General features: G+C 46.9%; 1 protein-coding gene across 1 annotated transcript; it reads right to left on the bottom strand.

Moving 5' to 3' along the window:
* Positions 1-10,075: 10,075 nt before the first annotated feature.
* On the bottom strand, positions 10,076-15,711 carry LOC134928584 (uncharacterized). The gene is made up of 2 exons (XM_063924483.1): positions 14,754-15,711; positions 10,076-13,406 (listed from the first exon to the last, which is right to left on the bottom strand). Exons 1-2 carry the CDS (start codon positions 15,550-15,552, stop codon positions 12,520-12,522), a joined length of 1,686 nt encoding a protein of 561 aa, XP_063780553.1. The 5' UTR covers positions 15,553-15,711; the 3' UTR covers positions 10,076-12,519.
* Positions 15,712-20,874: the final 5,163 nt, after the last annotated feature.

Raw genomic sequence — 20,874 nt, 5'->3', positions numbered from 1 at the left:
CCTCTATATCCACTACATTAACCATCTCGGGGCTTCCAGGCCGGCCGCCCAGGTGCTGTGTTGCGGAGTCAGGGCCTCTGGGGATCTGGGTGTGGCTGTGGTGGGGAGGCACTTCCGTGACATCACACGAAGAGGCAGGGGCGGATCCAGAAGAAATTGAAAGGGGGGGCACCATGATAGGGGAACGGTAATAGTTATATTTACATGCACCTAAGGCAGGCGTGCTCCCAGAAAAAAGGGTGTGGTATCACAGGGGCGTGGCCTCACAGAATACGCCATCAGGTAATGATTGACTGTAGGAGCGCATCCTGGTTTATTGCCAATGTTGCACCCTGATGAAAAGGCTGATTGGGCCTTGAAATGTTGGTCACCTGTTCCATTAGTTATGGGATTCTGGAAGGCGCCCCAGCACAATATAATTATTATAGTGTTTAGTTGGTGGTGGCAGGTGCAGCATACCTTGTTTTGGGCACTGCAGTGAGACTCAGACAGCAGGACACAAACTGCCCATCTTTGATTAGCAGAAGCATCCAGCTGGATCTCCAACAAGCAGCATAAGACATCTGCAAGACAGCCCTGTCACAATCACACAGCATAAGACATCTGCAGGACAGCCCTGTCACAATCACACAGCATAAGACTTCTGCAGGACAGCCCTGTCACATCACACAGCATAAGACATCTGCAGGACAGCCCTGTCACAATCACACAGCATAAGACATCTGCAGGACAGCCCTGTCACAATCACACAGCATAAGACATCTGCAGGACAGCCCTGTCACAATCACACAGCATAAGACATCTGCAGGACAGCCCTGTCACAATCACACAGCATAAGACTTCTGCAGGACAGCCCTGTCACATCACACAGCATAAGACATCTGCAGGACAGCCCTGTCACAATCACACAGCATAAGACATCTGCAGGACAGCCCTGTCACAATCACACAGCATAAGACATCTGCAGGACAGCCCTGTCACAATCACACAGCATAAGACATCTGCAGGACAGCCCTGTCACAATCACACAGCATAAGACATCTGCAGGACAGCCCTGTCACACTCACACAGCATAAGACATCTGCAGGACAGCCCTGTCACAGTCACACAGCATAAGACATCTGCAGGACAGCCCTGTCACATCACACAGCATAAGACATCTGCAGGACAGCCCTGTCACATCACACAGCATAAGACATCTGCAGGACAGCCCTGTCACATCACACAGCATAAGACATCTGCAGGACAGCCCTGTCACACTCACACAGCATAAGACATCTGCAGGACAGCCCTGTCACATCACACAGCATAAGACATTTGCAGGACAGCCCTGTCACAATCACACAGCATAAGACATCTGCAGGACAGCTCTGTCACTGTCACACGGCATAAGACATCTGCAGGACAGCCCTGTCACATCACACAGCATAAGACATCTGTAGGACAGCCCTGTCACATCACACAGCATAAGACATCTGCAGGACAGCCCTGTCACACTCACACAGCATAAGACATCTGCAGGACAGCCCTGTCACATCACACAGCATAAGACATCTGCAGGACAGCCCTGTCACAATCACACAGCATAAGACATCTGCAGGACAGCTCTGTCACTGTCACACGGCATAAGACATCTGCAGGACAGCCCTGTCACATCACACAGCATAAGACATCTGCAGGACAGCCCTGTCACATCACACAGCATAAGACATCTGCAGGACAGCCCTGTCACTGTCACACAGCATAAGACATCTGCAGGACAGCCCTGTCACATCACACAGCATAAGACATCTGCAGGACAGCCCTGTCACAATCACACAGCATAAGACATCTGCAGGACAGCCCTGTCGCAATCACACTAGAGATGTGCACCGGAAATTTTTCGGGTTTTGTGTTTTGGTTTTGGGTTCGGTTCCGCGGCCGTGTTTTGGGTTCGAAAGCGTTTTGGCAAAACCTCACCGAATTTTTTTTGTCGGATTCGGGTGTGTTTTGGATTCGGGTGTTTTTTTCAAAAAACCCTAAAAAACAGCTTAAATCATAGAATTTGGGGGTCATTTTGATCCCAAAGTATTATTAACCTCAATAACCATAATTTCCACTCATTTTCAGTCTATTCTGAACACCTCACACCTCACAATATTATTTTTAGTCCTAAAATTTGCACCGAGGTCGCTGGATGACTAAGCTCAGCGACCCAAGTAGCCGACACAAACACCTGGCCCATCTAGGAGTGGCAATGCAGTGTCACGCAGGATGGCCCTTCCAAAAAACACTCCCCAAACAGCACATGACACAAAGAACAAAACAGGCGCAATGAGGTAGCTGTGTGACTAAGCTCAGCGACCCAGGTGGCCGACACAAACACCTGGCCCATCTAGGAGTGGCACTGCAGTGTCAGGCAGGATGGCCCTTCCAAAAAATACTCCCCAAACAGCACATGATGCAAAGAAGACAAAAAAGAGGCGCAATGAGGTAGCTGTGTGAGTAAGCTAAGCGACCCTAGTGGCCGACACAAACATCTGGCCCATCTAGGAGTGGCACTGCAGTGTCACGCAGGATGGCCCTTCCAAAAAACACTCCCCAAACAGCACATGACGCAAAGAAAAAAAGAGGCGCAATGAGGTAGCTGTGTGACTAAGCTCAGCGACCCAAGTGGCCGACACAAACACCTGGCCCATCTAGGAGTGGCACTGCAGTGTCACGCAGGATGGCCCTTCCAAAAAACACTCCCCAAACAGCACATGACGCAAAGAAAAAAAGAGGCGCAATGAGGTAGTTGTGTGAGTAAGCTCAGCGACCCAAGTGGCCGACACAAACACCTGGCCCATCTAGGAGTGGCACTGCAGTGTCAGGCAGGATGGCCCTTCCAAAAAATACTCCCCAAACAGCACATGACGCAAAGAAAAAAAGAGGCGCAATGAGGTAGCTGTGTGACTAAGCTCAGCGACCCTAGTGGCCGACACAAACACCTGGCCCATCTAGGAGTGGCACTGCAGTGTCAGGCAGGCTGGCCCTTCCAAAAAACACTCCCCAAACAGCACATGACGCAAAGAAAAATGAAAGAAAAAAGAGGTGCAAGATGGAATTGTCCTTGGGCCCTCCCACCCACCCTTATGTTGTATAAACAGGACATGCACACTTTAACAAACCCATCATTTCAGTGACAGGGTCTGCCACACGACTGTGACTGAAATGACGGGTTGGTTTGGACCCCCACCAAAAAAGAAGCAATTAATCTCTCCTTGCACAAACTGGCTCTACAGAGGCAAGATGTCCACCTCATCATCATCCTCCGATTCATCACCGTGTACATCCCCCTCCTCACAGATTATCAATTCGTCCCCACTGGAATCCACCATCACAGCTCCCTGTGTACTTTGTGGAGGCAATTGCTGCTGGTGAATGTCTCCATGGAGGAATTGATTATAATTCATTTTAATGAACATCATCTCCACATTTTCTGGAAGTAACCTCGTACACCGATTGCTGACAAGGTGAGCGGCGGCACTAAACACTCTTTCGGAGTACACACTTGTGGGAGGGCAACTTAGGTAGAATAAAGCCAGTTTGTGCAAGGGCCTCCAAATTGCCTCTTTTTCCTGCCAGTATACGTACGGACTGTCTGACGTGCCTACTTGGATGCGGTCACTCATATAATCCTCCACCATTCCTTCAATGGGGAGAGAATCATATGCAGTGACAGTAGACGACATGTCCGTAATCGTTGGCAGGTCCTTCAGTCCGGACCAGATGTCAGCATCAGCAGTCGCTCCAGACTGCCCTGCATCACCGCCAGCGGGTGGCCTCGGAATTCTGAGCCTTTTCCTCGCACCCCCAGTTGCGGGAGAATGTGAAGGAGGAGATGTTGACAGGTCGCGTTCCGCTTGACTTGACAATTTTCTCACCAGCAGTTCTTTGAACCCCTGCAGACTTGTGTCTGCCGGAAACAGAGATCCAAGGTAGGTTTAAAATCTAGGATCGAGCACGGTGGCCAAAATGTAGTGCTCTGATTTCAACAGATTGACCACCCGTGAATCCTTGTTAAGCGAATTAAGGGCTCCATCCACAAGTCCCACATGCCTAGCGGAATCGCTCTGTGTTAGCTCCTCCTTCAATGTCTCCAGCTTCTTCTGCAAAAGCCTGATGAGGGGAATGACCTGACTCAGGCTGGCAGTGTCTGAACTGACTTCACGTGTGGCAAGTTCAAAAGGTTGCAGAACCTTGCACAACGTTGAAATCATTTTCCACTGCGCTTGAGACAGGTGCATTCCACCTCCTATATCGTGCTCAGTTGTATAGGCTTGAATGGCCTTTTGCTGCTCCTCCAACCTCTGAAGCATATAGAGGGTTGAATTCCACCTCGTTACCACTTCTTGCTTCAGATGATGGCAGGGCAGGTTCAGGCGTTTTTGGTGTTGCTCCAGTCTTCTGTACGTGGTGCCTGTACGCCGAAAGTGTCCTGCAATTCTTCTGGCCACCGACAGCATCTCTTGCACGCCCCTCTCGTTTTTTAAATAATTCTGCACCACCAAATTCAAGGTATGTGCAAAACATGGGACGTGCTGGAATTTGCCCAGATTTAATGCACACACAATATTGCTGGCGTTGTCCGATGCCACAAATCCACAGGAGAGTCCAATTGGGGTAAGCCATTCTGCGATGATCTTCCTCAGTTGCCGTAAGAGGTTTTTAGCTGTGTGCGTATTCTGGAAAGCGGTGATACAAAGCGTAGCCTGCCTAGGAAAGAGTTGGCGTTTGCGAGATGCTGCTACTGGTGCCGCCGCTGCTGTTCTTGCGGCGGGAGTCCATACATCTACCCAGTGGGCTGTCACAGTCATATAGTCCCGAGTCTGCCCTGCTCCACTTGTCCACATGTCCGTGGTTAAGTGGACATTGGGTACAACTGCATTTTTTAGGACACTGGTGAGTCTTTTTCTGAGGTCTGTGTACATTTTCGGTATCGCCTGCCTAGAGAAATGGAACCTAGATGGTATTTGGTACCGGGGACACAGTACCTCCAACAAGTCTCTAGTTGCCTCTGCAGTAATGATGGATACCGGAACCACGTTTCTCACCGCCCAGGATGCCAAGGCCTCAGTTATCCGCTTTGCAGCAGGATGACTGCTGTGATATTTCATCTTCCTCGCAAAGTACTGTTGGACAGTCAATTGCTTGGTGGAAGTAGTAAAAGTGGTCTTACGGCTTCCCCTCTGGGATGACCATCGACTCCCAGCAGCAACAACAGCAGCGCCAGCAGCAGTAGGCGTTACACGCAAGGATGCATCAGAGGAATCCCAGGCAGGAGAGGACTCGTCAGAATTGCCAGTGACATGGCCTGCAGGACTATTGGCATTCCTGGGGAAGGAGGAAATTGACACTGAGGGAGTTGGTGGGGTGGTTTGCGTGAGCTTGGTTACAAGAGGAAGGGATTTACTGGTCAGTGGACTGCTTCCGCTGTCGCCCAAAGTTTTTGAACTTGTCACTGACTTATGATGAATGCGCTGCAGGTGACGTATAAGGGAGGATGTTCCGAGGTGGTTAACGTCCTTACCCCTACTTATTACAGCTTGACAAAGGCAACACACGGCTTGACAAACGTTGTCCGCATTTCTGTTGAAATACTTCCACACTGAAGAGCTGATTTTTTTGGTATTTTCACCAGGCATGTCAATGGCCATATTCCTCCCACGGACAACAGGTGTCTCCCCGGGTGCCTGACTTAAACAAACCACCTCACCATCAGAATCCTCCTGGTCAATTTCCTCCCCAGCGCCAGCAACACCCATATCCTCCTCATCCTGGTGTACTTCAACACTGACATCTTCAATCTGACTATCAGGAACTGGACTGCGGGTGCTCCTTCCAGCACTTGCAGGGGGCGTGCAAATGGTGGAAGGCGCATGCTCTTCACGTCCAGTGTTGGGAAGGTCAGGCATCGCAACCGACACAATTGGACTCTCCTTGTGGATTTGTGATTTCGAAGAACGCACAGTTCTTTGCTGTGCTTTTGCCAGCTTAAGTCTTTTCATTTTTCTAGCGAGAGGCTGAGTGCTTCCATCCTCATGTGAAGCTGAACCACTAGCCATGAACATAGGCCAGGGCCTCAGCCGTTCCTTGCCACTCCGTGTGGTAAATGGCATATTGGCAAGTTTACAGTTCTCCTCCGACGATTTTATTTTAGATTTTTGAGTCCTTTTTTTACTGATATTTTGTGTTTTGGATTTTACATGCTCTGTACTATGACATTGGGCATCGGCCTTGGCAGACGACGTTGATGGCATTTAATCGTCTCGGCCATGACTAGTGGCAGCAGCTTCAGCACGAGGTGGAAGTGGATCTTGATCTTTCCCTATTTTTGGAACCTCAACATTTTTGTTCTCCATATTTTAATAGGCACAACTAAAAGGCACCTCAGGTAAACAATGGAGATGGATGGATACTAGTATACTTATGGATGACGAGCGACTGCCGACACAGAGGTAGCTACAGCCGTGGACTACCGTACTGCGTCTGCTAGTATAGACTGGATGATAATGATATAAAAAATATATATATATCACTACTGCAGGACAGGTATATATTGTATAATGACGGACCTGCTGGACACTGTCAGCACTGCAGACTCCTAAACTACTAGTATGAAGAAGATAGAAAAAAAAAAAACCACCACAGGTAGGTATACAATTATGGACGAGCGACTGCCGACACAGAGGTAGCTACAGCCGTGGACTACCGTACTGCGTCTGCTAGTATAGACTGGATGATAATGATATAAAAAATATATATATATCACTACTGCAGGACAGGTATATATTGTATAATGACGGACCTGCTGGACACTGTCAGCACTGCAGACTCCTAAACTACTAGTATGAAGAAGATAGAAAAAAAAATAAACACCACAGGTAGGTATACAATTATGGACGAGCGACTGCCGACACAGAGGTAGCTACAGCCGTGGACTACCGTACTGCGTCTGCTAGTATAGACTGGATAATAATGATATAAAAAAAATATATATATCACTACTGCAGGACAGGTATATATTGTATAATGACGGACCTGCTGGACACTGTCAGCAATGCAGACTCCTAAACTACTAGTATGAAGAAGATAGAAAAAAAAAAAAACCACCACAGGTAGGTATACAATTATGGACGAGCGACTGCCGACACAGAGGTAGCTACAGCCGTGGACTACCGTACTGCGTCTGCTAGTATAGACTGGATGATAATGATATAAAACATATATATATATCTCTACTGCAGGACAGGTATATATTGTATAATGACGGACCTGCTGGACACTGTCAGCACTGCAGACTCCTAAACTACTAGTATGAAGAAGATAGAAATATAATGAATGACGGACCTGCTGGACACTGTCAGCAGAATGCGTTTATAGAATAAAAAAAAAAAACACCACACGAGTGTTTAACTTTTTCAGGCAGACAATATACTGGTGGTCACTGCTGGTCAGTCACACTGGCACTCTGGCAGCAAAAGTGTGCACTGTTAAATATGTACTCCTGCTATAACTGCTCCCCAGTCTCCCCCACAATTAAGCTGTGTGAGCAGTGAGCACTACTCAGCACAGTCAGATATACATAGATGATATTATCATGCAGCACACTGAGGCTGAGCACAGATATGGTATGTGACTGTGTATCGTTTTTTTTCAGGCAGAGAACGGATTATATTAAATAATAAATAAAACTGGTGGTCACCACTAGTATAACTATCAGCAAAACTCTGCACTCTCTGAGTACTCCTAATGCTCCAGTAAATCAAGTGTCTCACTCTCTATCTAAACGGAGAGGACGCCAGCCACGTCCTCTCCCTATCAATCTCAATGCACGTGTGAAAATGGCGGCGACGCGCGGCTCCTTATATAGAATCCGAGTCTCGCGATAGAATACGAGCCTCGCGAAAATCCGACAGCGGGATGATGACGTTCGGGCGCGCTCGGGTTAGCCGAGCAAGGCGGGAAGATCCGAGTCTGCCTCGGACCCGTGTAAAAAGCGTGAAGTTCGGGGGGGTTCGGATTCCGAGGAACCGAACCCGCTCATCTCTAAATCACACAGCATAAGACATCTGCAGGACAGCCCTGTCACATCACACAGCATAAGACATCTGCAGGACAGCCCTGTCACAATCACACAGCATAAGACATCTGCAGGACAGCCCTGTCACATCACACAGCATAAGACATCTGCAGGACAGCCCTGTCACAATCACACAGCATAAGACATCTGTAGGACAGCCCTGTCACAATCACACGGGCCGCCTTCTCAAAGCTGAGGCTGAGTGTGACTGCACCTAGCATGGTGGTAAAGGAAGTGGAGGAGGAAGCGCTGGGATTATTGTGCGGTGCAGTGAGGGCTAATGAAGCCTTCTGCGCCGTCATAAGTAACAGTCTTACTCCATGCTGGCATTTGAACCCCGCGCCTGGGCTGGGCTCTGTCTGGCTGGCAGTGGGGGAGGTAGGTTGCAGTGTGAGCAGGGGGAGGCTGGAGCTGCAGCTCCAGCATCCCCATTGGTTACCACACGGACTTGCTGTTAGAGCCGCGGCGGGTCCTAGTGCCTGTCAGCTCTTTTATCAAATCTGACTGACGGAAATAGCAGTAGTGCTGCTGCTGTTCTCATTTTGAAAAAAAAAACGACAGGGTGGGGCACAGGCCCGAGTGCTCCCCCCCCCCCTTCCCCCCGCCCTTGGATCTGCCTATGTGGATAACAGTGGAAGAAGCATTTATGCAATCATTTATGGGCAATAATTTGTCCAAAGTCAAGTTATCTAAAAAATGTCTGGTTTCTGCCATATAATTTGAAAGTAAATCACTTTAAAACTGTAAAATACTCTCAATCAACAAACTCCACCTTTGTATTACATCCTGTAGCCCATGCCCACAAGCACTCATCTCTCCATGCATGATCCATAAATCTGGCTGACATAAAGCACCAATCGTAGTTCTCCTCTCACTTTGGCCTATGGTACCCACAACTAAAGGGCCCACAATATCCCTGTTTCTCCTGCTCCTAGGCTGCCACCCACTGAGCAGAGGATACTAAGCACTAAGATCAGCTAATGTCCCTACGTGTGAGTAACAAAAGAGTAAGGTCTCATTTCCTGCCAAAGCTATATCAGCATCACAACAACTTAATGGAGTTTCTGCACATAGGGGGTAATTCAGAGTTGATCGCAGTAGGAACTTTGGCCCTCATTCCGAGTTGTTCGCTCGCTAGCTGCTTTTAGCAGCATTGCACACGCTAAGCCGCCGCCCTCTGGGAGTGTATCTTAGCTTAGCAGAATTGCGAACGAAAGATTCGCAAAATTGCGAATAGAAATTTCATAGCAGTTTCTGAGTAGCTCGACACTTACTCTGCCACTGCGATCAGTTCAGTCAGTTTCGTTCCTGGTTTGACGTCACAAACACACCCAGCGTTCGCCCAGACACTCCCCCGTTTCTCCAGCCACTCCTGAGTTTTTTCCAGAAACGGTAGCGTTTTTTCACACACACACCCATAAAACGGCCAGTTTCCGCCCAGAAACACCCACTTCCTGTCAATCACACTCCGATCACCAGAACGAAGAAAAATCCTCGTAATGCCGTGAGTAAAATACCTAACTGTTGAGTAAAATAACTAAGCGCATGCGCTCTGCGAACATTGCGCATGCGCAGTAAGCGACTAATCGCAATATAGAGAAAATCGGCAACGAACGAACAACTCGGAATAAGGGCCCTTGTTAGCAGTTGGGCAAAACCATGTGCACTGCAGGTTGGGCAGATGTAACATGTGCAGAGAGAGTTAGATTTGGGTGTGGTGTGTTCAATCTGAAATCTAAATTGCAGTGTAAAAATAAAGCAGCCAGTATTTACCCTGCACAGAAACAAAATAACCCACCCAAATCTAACTCTCTCTGAACATGTTATATCTGCCTCCCCTGCAGTGCACATGGTTTTGCCCAACTGCTAACAAAGTTCCTGCTGCTATCAACTCAGAATTACCCCCATAGTTCACTGTGTACATTATAAAATGAATGTTTATCCATAAAATGTCTATCATAGACTGTTCTTCATTCATGCGCATACACCAACATCCATAAAGAAATAACTGACACTGACACCAGGATATGTTTGCCAATAAAATTGTCAGCTTTTATTAACCAAATGGTATGGTGGCAAGGAGGGACGGCCTATTTAAATGTCCCTATTTATTTTACCCTTTTAACTGTGGCTGAATAACAACACAAGAGGAGGCAAGGGCCCAACTTCAGCCCGGCCTCCATCGCATAACAAATGGGGGTTATTAAGGGCCCAATTTCAGCCCAGCCCCCATACATCCCAAGGGGAGGCTCTTAAGGGGCCCAATTTCAGCCCAGCCCCCCACTCATCACAAGGGGCCACCATGGGCCATTTGCCACCCCTTGTGTTCTTTCTCCTTATCGGGAATACCGTGGCCAACTCTCCACTCAAGGTATTCCCCAACTTCCACCCAAAGGTGCTCAGGTGTGTACAAACTCCACCGGAGACCGAAGCCCACCTGGTCCGATGGAACTCCGGCCCCGTAATGTATCAAACTCCACCACCTTCACATCTCCTGAGCACCTATAAAACTCTTTAAATTACAGCCACAATTTAAGGCCGTCCCAACCCGCCAAGCCGACACCAATAATAAACTCCTCAAGGGCGGGTGGGTGGGTCAATTTTCACTGAGGAAAAAGGAGGGAGAACCTAATCAGTCCTCTCCTTATAAGGCCTAAGCCCCTCCCATCACCAGACTCCTCAGTCACCTCATAGGCCCATCGTTACCATGGATACTACCACTTCTCCAGCTGCTTCATTCAGCCTGCTATTCAGAATTTTATGTCACTACAGCCATATAAAATGTCCTCCGTTCTCTTAAAATGTCTATCATAGACTGTTCTTCATTCATGCGCATACACCAACATCCATAAAGAAATAACTGACACTGACACCAGGATATGTTTGCCAATAAAATTGTCAGCTTTTATTAACCAAATGGTATGGTGGCAAGGAGGGACGGCCTATTTAAATGTCCCTATTTATTTTACCCTTTTAACTGTGGCTGAATAACAACACAAGAGGAGGCAAGGGCCCAACTTCAGCCCGGCCTCCATCGCATAACAAATGGGGGTTATTAAGGGCCCAATTTCAGCCCAGCCCCCATACATCCCAAGGGGAGGCTCTTAAGGGGCCCAATTTCAGCCCAGCCCCCCACTCATCACAAGGGGCCACCATGGGCCATTTGCCACCCCTTGTGTTCTTTCTCCTTATCGGGAATACCGTGGCCAACTCTCCACTCAAGGTATTCCCCAACTTCCACCCAAAGGTGCTCAGGTGTGTACAAACTCCACCGGAGACCGAAGCCCACCTGGTCCGATGGAACTCCGGCCCCGTAATGTATCAAACTCCACCACCTTCACATCTCCTGAGCACCTATAAAACTCTTTAAATTACAGCCACAATTTAAGGCCGTCCCAACCCGCCACAGTTTCAACGAAACCCCGCCACCATACCTCTACCTTACAAACTAACCCTAACTACTCCTAAAACCCTTCAACCTATCAATAAAACTCCTGAGAAAAAATTGCTAACCACAAATCACCCATAAAAATTTCAATACCCCTCAAATTCAGATGGACACCATCGGCCATATAAAGATGAGGAGCAGAAACTGAAATTGAGGGATGTGGGACCACAAACCCCCAATTTTCGCTAACAGCTCTGCCAACCACAGAATTGATCCGGCGCCGGATCAACTCAATGGCAGCGGGTCTGTCTGCACCCCTCCACACTAAACGAGGGATTATCTCCGACCAACCTACACTCAAAAAACACAACCTGTTCTGTAGACTAACTACATCCCTGACTATGGTTTTCCGAAGATCTAAACCAGACCTCCTGGTCAGATCATTTCCAGCAACATGGAACACCACCCTCAGGGGGTATCCCGACCTCTCCACTTGCTGCCAAAAAAGCGGGATGACTTGCTCCCACCGAAGTCCCCTCACTCCAATCCATCTGACCAGATTAGCTTCCGGGGACTGAAGGCACTCAACACCAGACCTTTCACCATAATAAATGTATGAGTGCCCCATGATCCAAATCGGACACTCATCCAAGCGCAAATCTGAAAATACAAAAACATTCACAAAACTTATTGAACAAAAAACCCCTAAAACAAAAATCTTGCAACAACATTACCCCAAAAACATCCTTTTAAAATCTTGCTAAAATGGTTTAACATTTATTTATTACATATTTTAATTTGGCCTCTAATGTGATAATTTTTGAAGAGAATTGTTCTCCTTTTACAAAGGGAGTTAGATAAGGGGGGGGGGGGATCAGACTTGACGAGAGGCGAAAAACACACCTGCCAGGCGGGTTTGAACCCCCAGGCTTAAGGCACCTGACAGGATAAAAAATTCCTCAAGACCCCCAAATATGGCGAGTGGCTGAAACCTCAAGTCTGATTTTTTTTTTTTTTTTAAAACAGGTCAAAACCTGATATATTTCCGAAATACATCAGACTTCCACCTTCCCAAGGCTCTAATTTGCCCGCTCGAACAGCCTTCCGCAGCTGCTGTTGTCGCCGCACCTATTCGAAACGAATGGGTACCATATCTCGATACCGGCAAACCCATCGTGCAAATACAACGTTCCATCACCCATCTAAATTGAAATTGAGTCACCGGCATACCATCCAAATGCTGCAACCATGGACCTGGCACATCAGACCTTGTCTTCAAATAAATCCTCGCCAAAGACACAGGACAAATCTCTATGTCATCAACACAATTCAAAACAACCCAACAACCTTTGCCCAATTGGTCCGTTTTGGAACGTTGTACTTTGCACCATAAGCCTCCCTCTTCCAATGACACGTGTTCACGAAGCATAGGTGACCTTGCTGATTTCGAAGCAGCCACCAGTTCACTGACTCTAAAGGCCCCAAAAAAGGCCATGACGAAACACAATGTAAATAAAAGTGTTTCGTAATCAGATGCACAGACATCCTGCAACACGACCGCCATGCGCCGCAATATTGAAATAGTTATTGGTCTACGTGCATCTTGTACAGGGGGCATAACTCGAGCCCAACCTTTAAGAATCTTTGCTAGAAAGAAAGATTTAGTAAAATCATGCCGGCCATAAAGTCTCAAGAAATAAGAAAGAGCAGACAGTAAACGTGTTACGAACCCTCTTGGTCTGCCTGCTCTAAAACATTCCCACACATAATCCAATAACATTGCGTAATCGGTCTTACCTTGATCTTGATGCAGGCGCACATATCTTTCCCACTCTCCCATGGCATTTTTGTACCCTCGAAGAGTGGAGGGAGCCAGGGCTCGAAAAGCTAAGCCCTCCAATCCGGGCGTATAACCTGCCAGGCATAAGACGGGCAAGGGTCACCAGATACCTTCGCATCCGGAGCTAGCACCCTAAACCTGTGACACTAGAACGCGATAGCGCATCTGCCACTCCGTTTCCAATGCCCGGAACCTGCTTAGCGCAAGTTACTAATGAGACCCCTTTCCACCCAAAATTTTTTGCCATGGGGCAGAGAACAACCTACCTAAAACATGCTACTGGAAATGATGAATGCTAAATTAGCCGGAATTTACCTGGAATCTTTTTAAGAACAACCCCAACTGTGAAAAAATTAAATAAGGCAATGGAGGGCAGCTAAAAAGACCTACCATCCTACCCAATGCAACTTCTTTATAATTTTTTTTTTTTTTTTTTAAACTGTTAACTGCAAGCCACACGTAAATTGTAAACCTGTTAACTTAACTGGAGCAAGTGCCCTACTTGGACACTGCCGCAGCTGGGATTCGTTGATCCTGCTTTTGCCCACTACCTCTTCCACTAACTGTTTGCTGGCAGTTTTTTATGGGATGTGTTCCTTCACAGCGGATACAAGCATGACGAAAACGACACTTGAACCCTAGGGTACATTGACTATTATTGAAGGCATAGCACTTGCCTGCCCTATTCTTACCCAACAACCATTTATTGCTGGAATTACCTTGTTTATCCACCAGACCCTCTAAACCACTCTTAAGAGGCTGGGTAACATCTACAAAGATCTCCACATCTTTTTTACCAAAATCCACAATCTCCTTCCCATTTTGTTTTCTCCGAAACTCCTCATCATAGGTCCTCCAAGCTGTCCCGCGCCCGGATCTGGCCAATTCGTGTAGCAAATACATATATTTAATTATGTTCATGTGCTCCTGAGGCCTGGATTCCAAATAACAGGCTGCAAAGATAAGCATGCCCTTCTGCCAGTAAGAGTAAGACTTATAAGCCTCCTCACCTATACCTGATTTCTTTTTCGCCTCTTCTAATGCTTTTCTACCTTTGCTGGTTAAAGCAAATATATTAACAAATTTTCCTTGTCTAATACGCTCCCTAATTCTAGGTCGAACTCCTCTCAATACTGCAGTATTAGCGCATTGCAAAGAATCCTCAGGACCCTACTCCGAGGACATGCTGGAGCTACTATGTCTACGCTTCCTTTTATTTTTTCCATTGCAACCCCTGCATCTGCTATCACATGAACCCGGGGACTCAGAGGAAGAAGAAGATGAGTCCCTGTGCCCTCTGCGCCTATGCTTACGCTTTTTTGACGCTTTTTTACCACATACTTTATCTGTGACTGCGCCCCTGTTACCTGACCCCACCGCTGAATCATTCTGGCGCGCTGCCGGGTGCACCATCGACTCACCATAACGACCACCCTCGTCCAGGGCAGACTCTACCACCGCAGCTGATTCCCCAGAATCGTCCTGCACCTCAGGGGCTGCAAGGGACTCCTCTGTAGAAAAGCAAGGAGAAACATCTACCAAAAATTCATTAACATTCCTATTGCCCCTATTACCTCCACCCGATCTGGCCTGTAAAACAGCCGCCCCTGATTCATCAACGCCATCCCTCTGCAAATCAGCAGAATTCTGCCCCCACAAAAAATTCCTTTCAGCGTTATTGGCATTCAGCACCGGGACCAGCGCTGATATGACCGAGGTGCATATAGACGCTACCTCAGACGAATTGAATCCCGCTCCATTACCTCCAAAGCATACCGCATCAGCATCAGCTCTCCCCGGTACTGTGCCCCTCATACCACGTAGCTCCCCAGTTCCTCTTTTACTCCTAATATTACACGTGGCGGGCCTTACAAGCTGTCTTCCAGCATTACTAATACCCAATGTGCTCGCGCCCTGTCCCGCTACAATCGTGTCAGCGCTGTTGTTTATATTACTAACCGAACCCATTGTAATACCACTGTTGGGTGCCCCCTCTCCTTGCACCGACTCTTGTAATCTTGTACATCTCCCAATGTGCTCACCTCTAGTAAGAATCGAACTTCTTCGACCACCTCTGGCAGCCACGGACCCCCGCGGGCCCACGGGGCGACCGCGGCGTACCTCCGGCACATGAACTCCTGAGGTAACACCTCGGGATGTTAAAATTCTCCTTAACACCCCGCTCGGCGACTCCGCCATAGCCCCCACACTTCGCGACATGTTATTCACGGAAACCGGTTCCTTTGAGAAGTTTCTAGAATTGTCACTCACAACAGCAGCTCGTGTCACCAACGCGCTACTGACCCGGCCTCTGCGTGACGCACCTTCGCCCGCCAAAATTCTCTCAGGCTGTCGAGCCCGACCCCTGGTGGCGGCATTACGAACATTATTCCCAGCCTAACTTCTTGTCTGTAATGACCGCTGCTGTCCACTACCTGACACTAAGCCAGCCGCATCCCTTACCCCACTGTCGATAAAACGAACAGGGGGCCGCACAGCACGACTGGGCCTCGGCATGTTAAAAGATAGGAAAGATAAATAAGAGAAAGTTCAAGAATAAAAGGAGGATGAAAAGCTTAAAGATTAGTAAAGATGGAAAGGAAATGAGAAGAAAAACACCACAAAATCACAAATAATACACAGTTAGTACAAAACCAATGCAGAGCACTTCACTGTTCAATTTTCACTGAGGAAAAAGGAGGGAGAACCTAATCAGTCCTCTCCTTATAAGGCCTAAGCCCCTCCCATCACCAGACTCCTCAGTCACCTCATAGGCCCATCGTTACCATGGATACTACCACTTCTCCAGCTGCTTCATTCAGCCTGCTATTCAGAATTTTATGTCACTACAGCCATATAAAATGTCCTCCGTTCTCTAACACTTCCCCATACACTTACACATAAAATATTTTGTATACCAGAACATAAATAAAATGTATAAATATACTGTACATATCTAATACAGACATTAAGAGATGTGCCTTGCCATTCTGTTACCAAGCAACACAGCACTCTCCTTATTCCATATGCTGACCATCAGCATTTATTCCTGTATTGGGCACTGTAAACAATACATCACTTGATTGTAATCATTATTATCTCTACCAAAAATGTAAATACCACCAATTTATACATTTGTACAATTCATTTTTAAATTCAATTTCCTTCATAATGCTGCCCCCTAAACTTTACTGCCGGAGGCAACTGCCTATGTGTTATTGTTAGAGGAATAGCCTTGACTATACTGCACAATGACATGCACATATATAACTTAGTATATTACATTTAAATGTGTTGAGACATTCTGTACATACCATATATAACATTAAAATATGCTATTTACATCCTGTATATTAATATAAAACACACACACACACTAAATAAATAAATAAATAAATATAGAATTTATAATTGTTACATTGTATTTACAGGCCAAAGAGTAGGGTATCTTTCTCCTGCTGTGCAGCTACAGGCAGAGTGGCTCTGGTAGTGTATCCCACCACCGTGCACTGTTCCTGGGTGCTGACCCTCAGCGGCGGCGGTGGCGGCGGTGCACTGTCCCTCAGCGGCGGTGGCGGTGCACTGTCCCTCAGCGGCGGCTGCGGGCTGGATCTGTGTGAAGTTCCTCCTCCACACGTGAGCAGAGCAGCAGCAGCAGGTGACAGGGGAGGAGCGGGACATGTCGGGTGCGGGTGCCCCCCCCCCTAAATCCTCCACTGTATAGCAGTACGGTACGGAAGGCCACTGCTGTACCTACCTCTGTGTCGTCAAGTATACTATCCATCTAGATTCTATACCTGTGGTGCATTTCAGTTGTGCAGTTTGCTGACACAGTGACCACCAGTATATATAGCAGTACGGTACGGAAGGCCACTGCTGTACCTACCTCTGTGTCGTCAAGAATACTATCCATCTACATTCTATACCTGTGGTGCATTTCAGTTGTGCAGTTTGCTGACACAGTGACCACCAGTATATATAGCAGTACGGTACGGAAGGCCACTGCTGTACCTACCTCTGTGTCGTCAATTACACTATCCATCTACATTCTATACCTGTGGTGCATTTCAGTTGTGCAGTTTGCTGACACAGTGACCACCAGTATATATAGCAGTACGGTACGGAAGGCCACTGCTGTACCTACCTCTGTGTCGTCAAGTATACTATCCATCTACATTCTATACCTGTGGTGCATTTTAGTTTTGCAGTTTGCTGACACAGTGACCACCAGTATATATAGCAGTACGGTACAGAAGGCCACTGCTGTACCTACCTCTGTGTCGTCAAGTATACTATCCATCTACATTCTATACCTGTGGTGCATTTCAGTTTTGCAGTTTGCTGACACAGTGACCACCAGTATATATAGCAGTACGGTACGGAAGGCCACTGCTGTACCTACCTCTGTGTCGTCAAGTATACTATCCATCTACATTCTATACCTGTGGTGCATTTTAGTTTTGCAGTTTGCTGACACAGTGACCACCAGTATATATAGCAGTACGGTACGGAAGGCCACTGCTGTACCTACCTCTGTGTCATCAAGTATACTATCCATCTACATTCTATACCTGTGGTGCATTTTAGTTTTGCAGTTTGCTGACACAGTGACCACCAGTATATATAGCAGTACTGTACGGAAGGCCACTGCTGTACCTACCTCTGTGTCGTCAAGTATACTATCCATCTACATTCTATACCTGTGGTGCATTTTAGTTTTGCAGTTTGCTGACACAGTGACCACCAGTATATATAGCAGTACGGTACGGAAGGCCACTGCTGTACCTACCTCTGTGTCGTCAATTATACTATCCATCTACATTCTATACCTGTGGTGCATTTTAGTTTTGCAGTTTGCTGACACAGTGACCACCAGTATATATAGCAGTACGGTACGGAAGGCCACTGCTGTACCTACCTCTGTGTCATCAAGTATACTATCCATCTACATTCTATACCTGTGGTGCATTTTAGTTTTGCAGTTTGCTGACACAGTGACCACCAGTATATATAGCAGTACGGTACGGAAGGCCACTGCTGTACCTACCTCTGTGTCGTCAAGTATACTATCCATCTACATTCTATACCTGTGGTGCATTTTAGTTTTGCAGTTTGCTGACACAGTGACCACCAGTATATATAGCAGTACAGTACGGAAGGCCACTGCTGTACCTACCTCTGTGTCATCAATTATACTATCCATCTACATTCTATACCTGTGGTGCATTTTAGTTTTGCAGTTTGCTGACACAGTGCCCACCAGTATATATAGCAGTACGGTACGGAAGGCCACTGCTGTACCTACCTCTGTGTCATCAAGTATACTATCCATCTACATTCTATACCTGTGGTGCATTTTAGTTTTGCAGTTTGCTGACACAGTGACCACCAGTATATATAGCAGTACGGTACGGAAGGCCACTGCTGTACCTACCTCTGTGTCGTCAAGTATACTATCCATCTACATTCTATACCTGTGGTGCATTTTAGTTTTGCAGTTTGCTGACACAGTGACCACCAGTATATATAGCAGTACGGTACGGAAGGCCACTGCTGTACCTACCTCTGTGTCGTCAAGTATACTATCCATCTACATTCTATACCTGTGGTGCATTTCAGTTGTGCAGTTTGCTGACACAGTGACCACCAGTATATATATCAGTACGGTACGGAAGGCCACTGCTGTACCTACCTTTGTGTCGTCAAGTATACTATCCATCTAGATTCTATACCTGTGGTGCATTTCAGTTGTGCAGTTTGCTGACACAGTGACCACCAGTATATATAGCAGTACGGTACGGAAGGCCACTGCTGTACCTACCTCTGTGCCGTCAATTATACTATCCATCTACATTCTATACCTGTGGTGCATTTTAGTTTTGCAGTTTGCTGACACAGTGACCACCAGTATATATAGCAGTACGGTACGGAAGGCCACTGCTGTACCTACCTCTGTGTCATCAAGTATACTATCCATCTACATTCTATACCTGTGGTGCATTTTAGTTTTGCAGTTTGCTGACACAGTGACCACCAGTATATATAGCAGTACGGTACGGAAGGCCACTGCTGTACCTACCTCTGTGTTGTCAAGTATACTATCCATCTAGATTCTATACCTGTGGTGCATTTCAGTTGTGCAGTTTGCTGACACAGTGACCACCAGTATATATAGCAGTACGGTACGGAAGGCCACTGCTGTACCTACCTCTGTGTCATCAAGTATACTATCCATCTACATTCTATACCTGTGGTACATTTTAGTTTTGCAGTTTGCTGACACAGTGACCACCAGTATATATAGCAGTACGGTACGGAAGGCCACTGCTGTACCTACCTCTGTGTCGTCAAGTATACTATCCATCTACATTCTATACCTGTGGTGCATTTTAATTTTGCAGTTTGCTGACACAGTGACCACCAGTATATATAGCAGTACGGTACGGAAGGCCACTGCTGTACCTACCTCTGTGTCGTCAAGTATACTATCCATCTACATTCTATACCTGTGGTGCTTTTTAGTTTTGCAGTTTGCTGACACAGTGACCACCAGTATATATAGCAGTACGGTATGGAAGGCCACTGCTGTACCTACCTCTGTGTCGTCATTAAGTATACTATCCATCTACATTCTATACCTGTGGTGCATTTTAGTTGTGCGCAGTATATATAGTAGTAGGCCATTGCTATTGATACTGGCATATAATTCCACACATTAAAAAATGGAGAACAAAAATGTGGAGGTTAAATAGGGAAAGATCAAGATCCACTTCCACCTCGTGCTGAAGCTGCTGCCACTAGTCATGGCCGAGACGATGAAATGCCATCAACGTCGTCTGCCAAGGCCGATGCCCAATGTCATAGTAGAGAGCATGTAAAATCCAAAAAACAAAAGTTCAGTAAAATGACCCAAAAATCAAAATTTAAAGCGTCTGATGAGAAGCGTAAACATGCCAATATGCCATTTACGACAAGGAGTGGCAAGGAACGGCTGAGACCCTGGCCTATGTTCATGGCTAGTGGTTCAGATTCACATGAGGATGGAAGCACTCATCCTCTCGCTAGAAAAATGAAAAGACTTAAGCTGGCAAAAGCACAGCAAAGAACTGTGCGTTCTTCTTAATCACAAATCCCCAAGGAGAGTCCAATTGTGTCGGTTGCGATGCCTGACCTTCCCAACACTGGACGGGAAGAGGTGGCGCCTTCCACCATTTGCAAGTGCTGGAAGGAGCACCCGCAGTCCAGTTCCTGATAGTCAAATTGAAGATGTCAGTGTTGAAGTACACCAGGATGAGGATATGGGTGTTGCTGGCGCTCGGGAGGAAATTGACAAGGAGGATTCTGATGGTGAGGTGGTTTGTTTAAGTCAGGCACCAAGGGAGACACCTGTTGTCCGTGGGACAAATATGGCCATTGACATAACTGGTCAAAATACAAAAAAAATCAGCTCTTCGGTGTGGAATTATTTCAACACAAATGCGGACAACAGGTGTCAAGCCGTGTGTTGCCTTTGTCAAGCTGTAATAAGTAGGGGTAAGGACG

Source organism: Pseudophryne corroboree, chromosome 5 (genome assembly GCF_028390025.1).
Source record: "Pseudophryne corroboree isolate aPseCor3 chromosome 5, aPseCor3.hap2, whole genome shotgun sequence".
NCBI lineage: Eukaryota > Metazoa > Chordata > Amphibia > Anura > Myobatrachidae > Pseudophryne > Pseudophryne corroboree.
The sequence above is the reverse complement of the archived record's forward strand: the minus strand, read 5'-3'. Positions and strand labels throughout refer to the sequence as shown.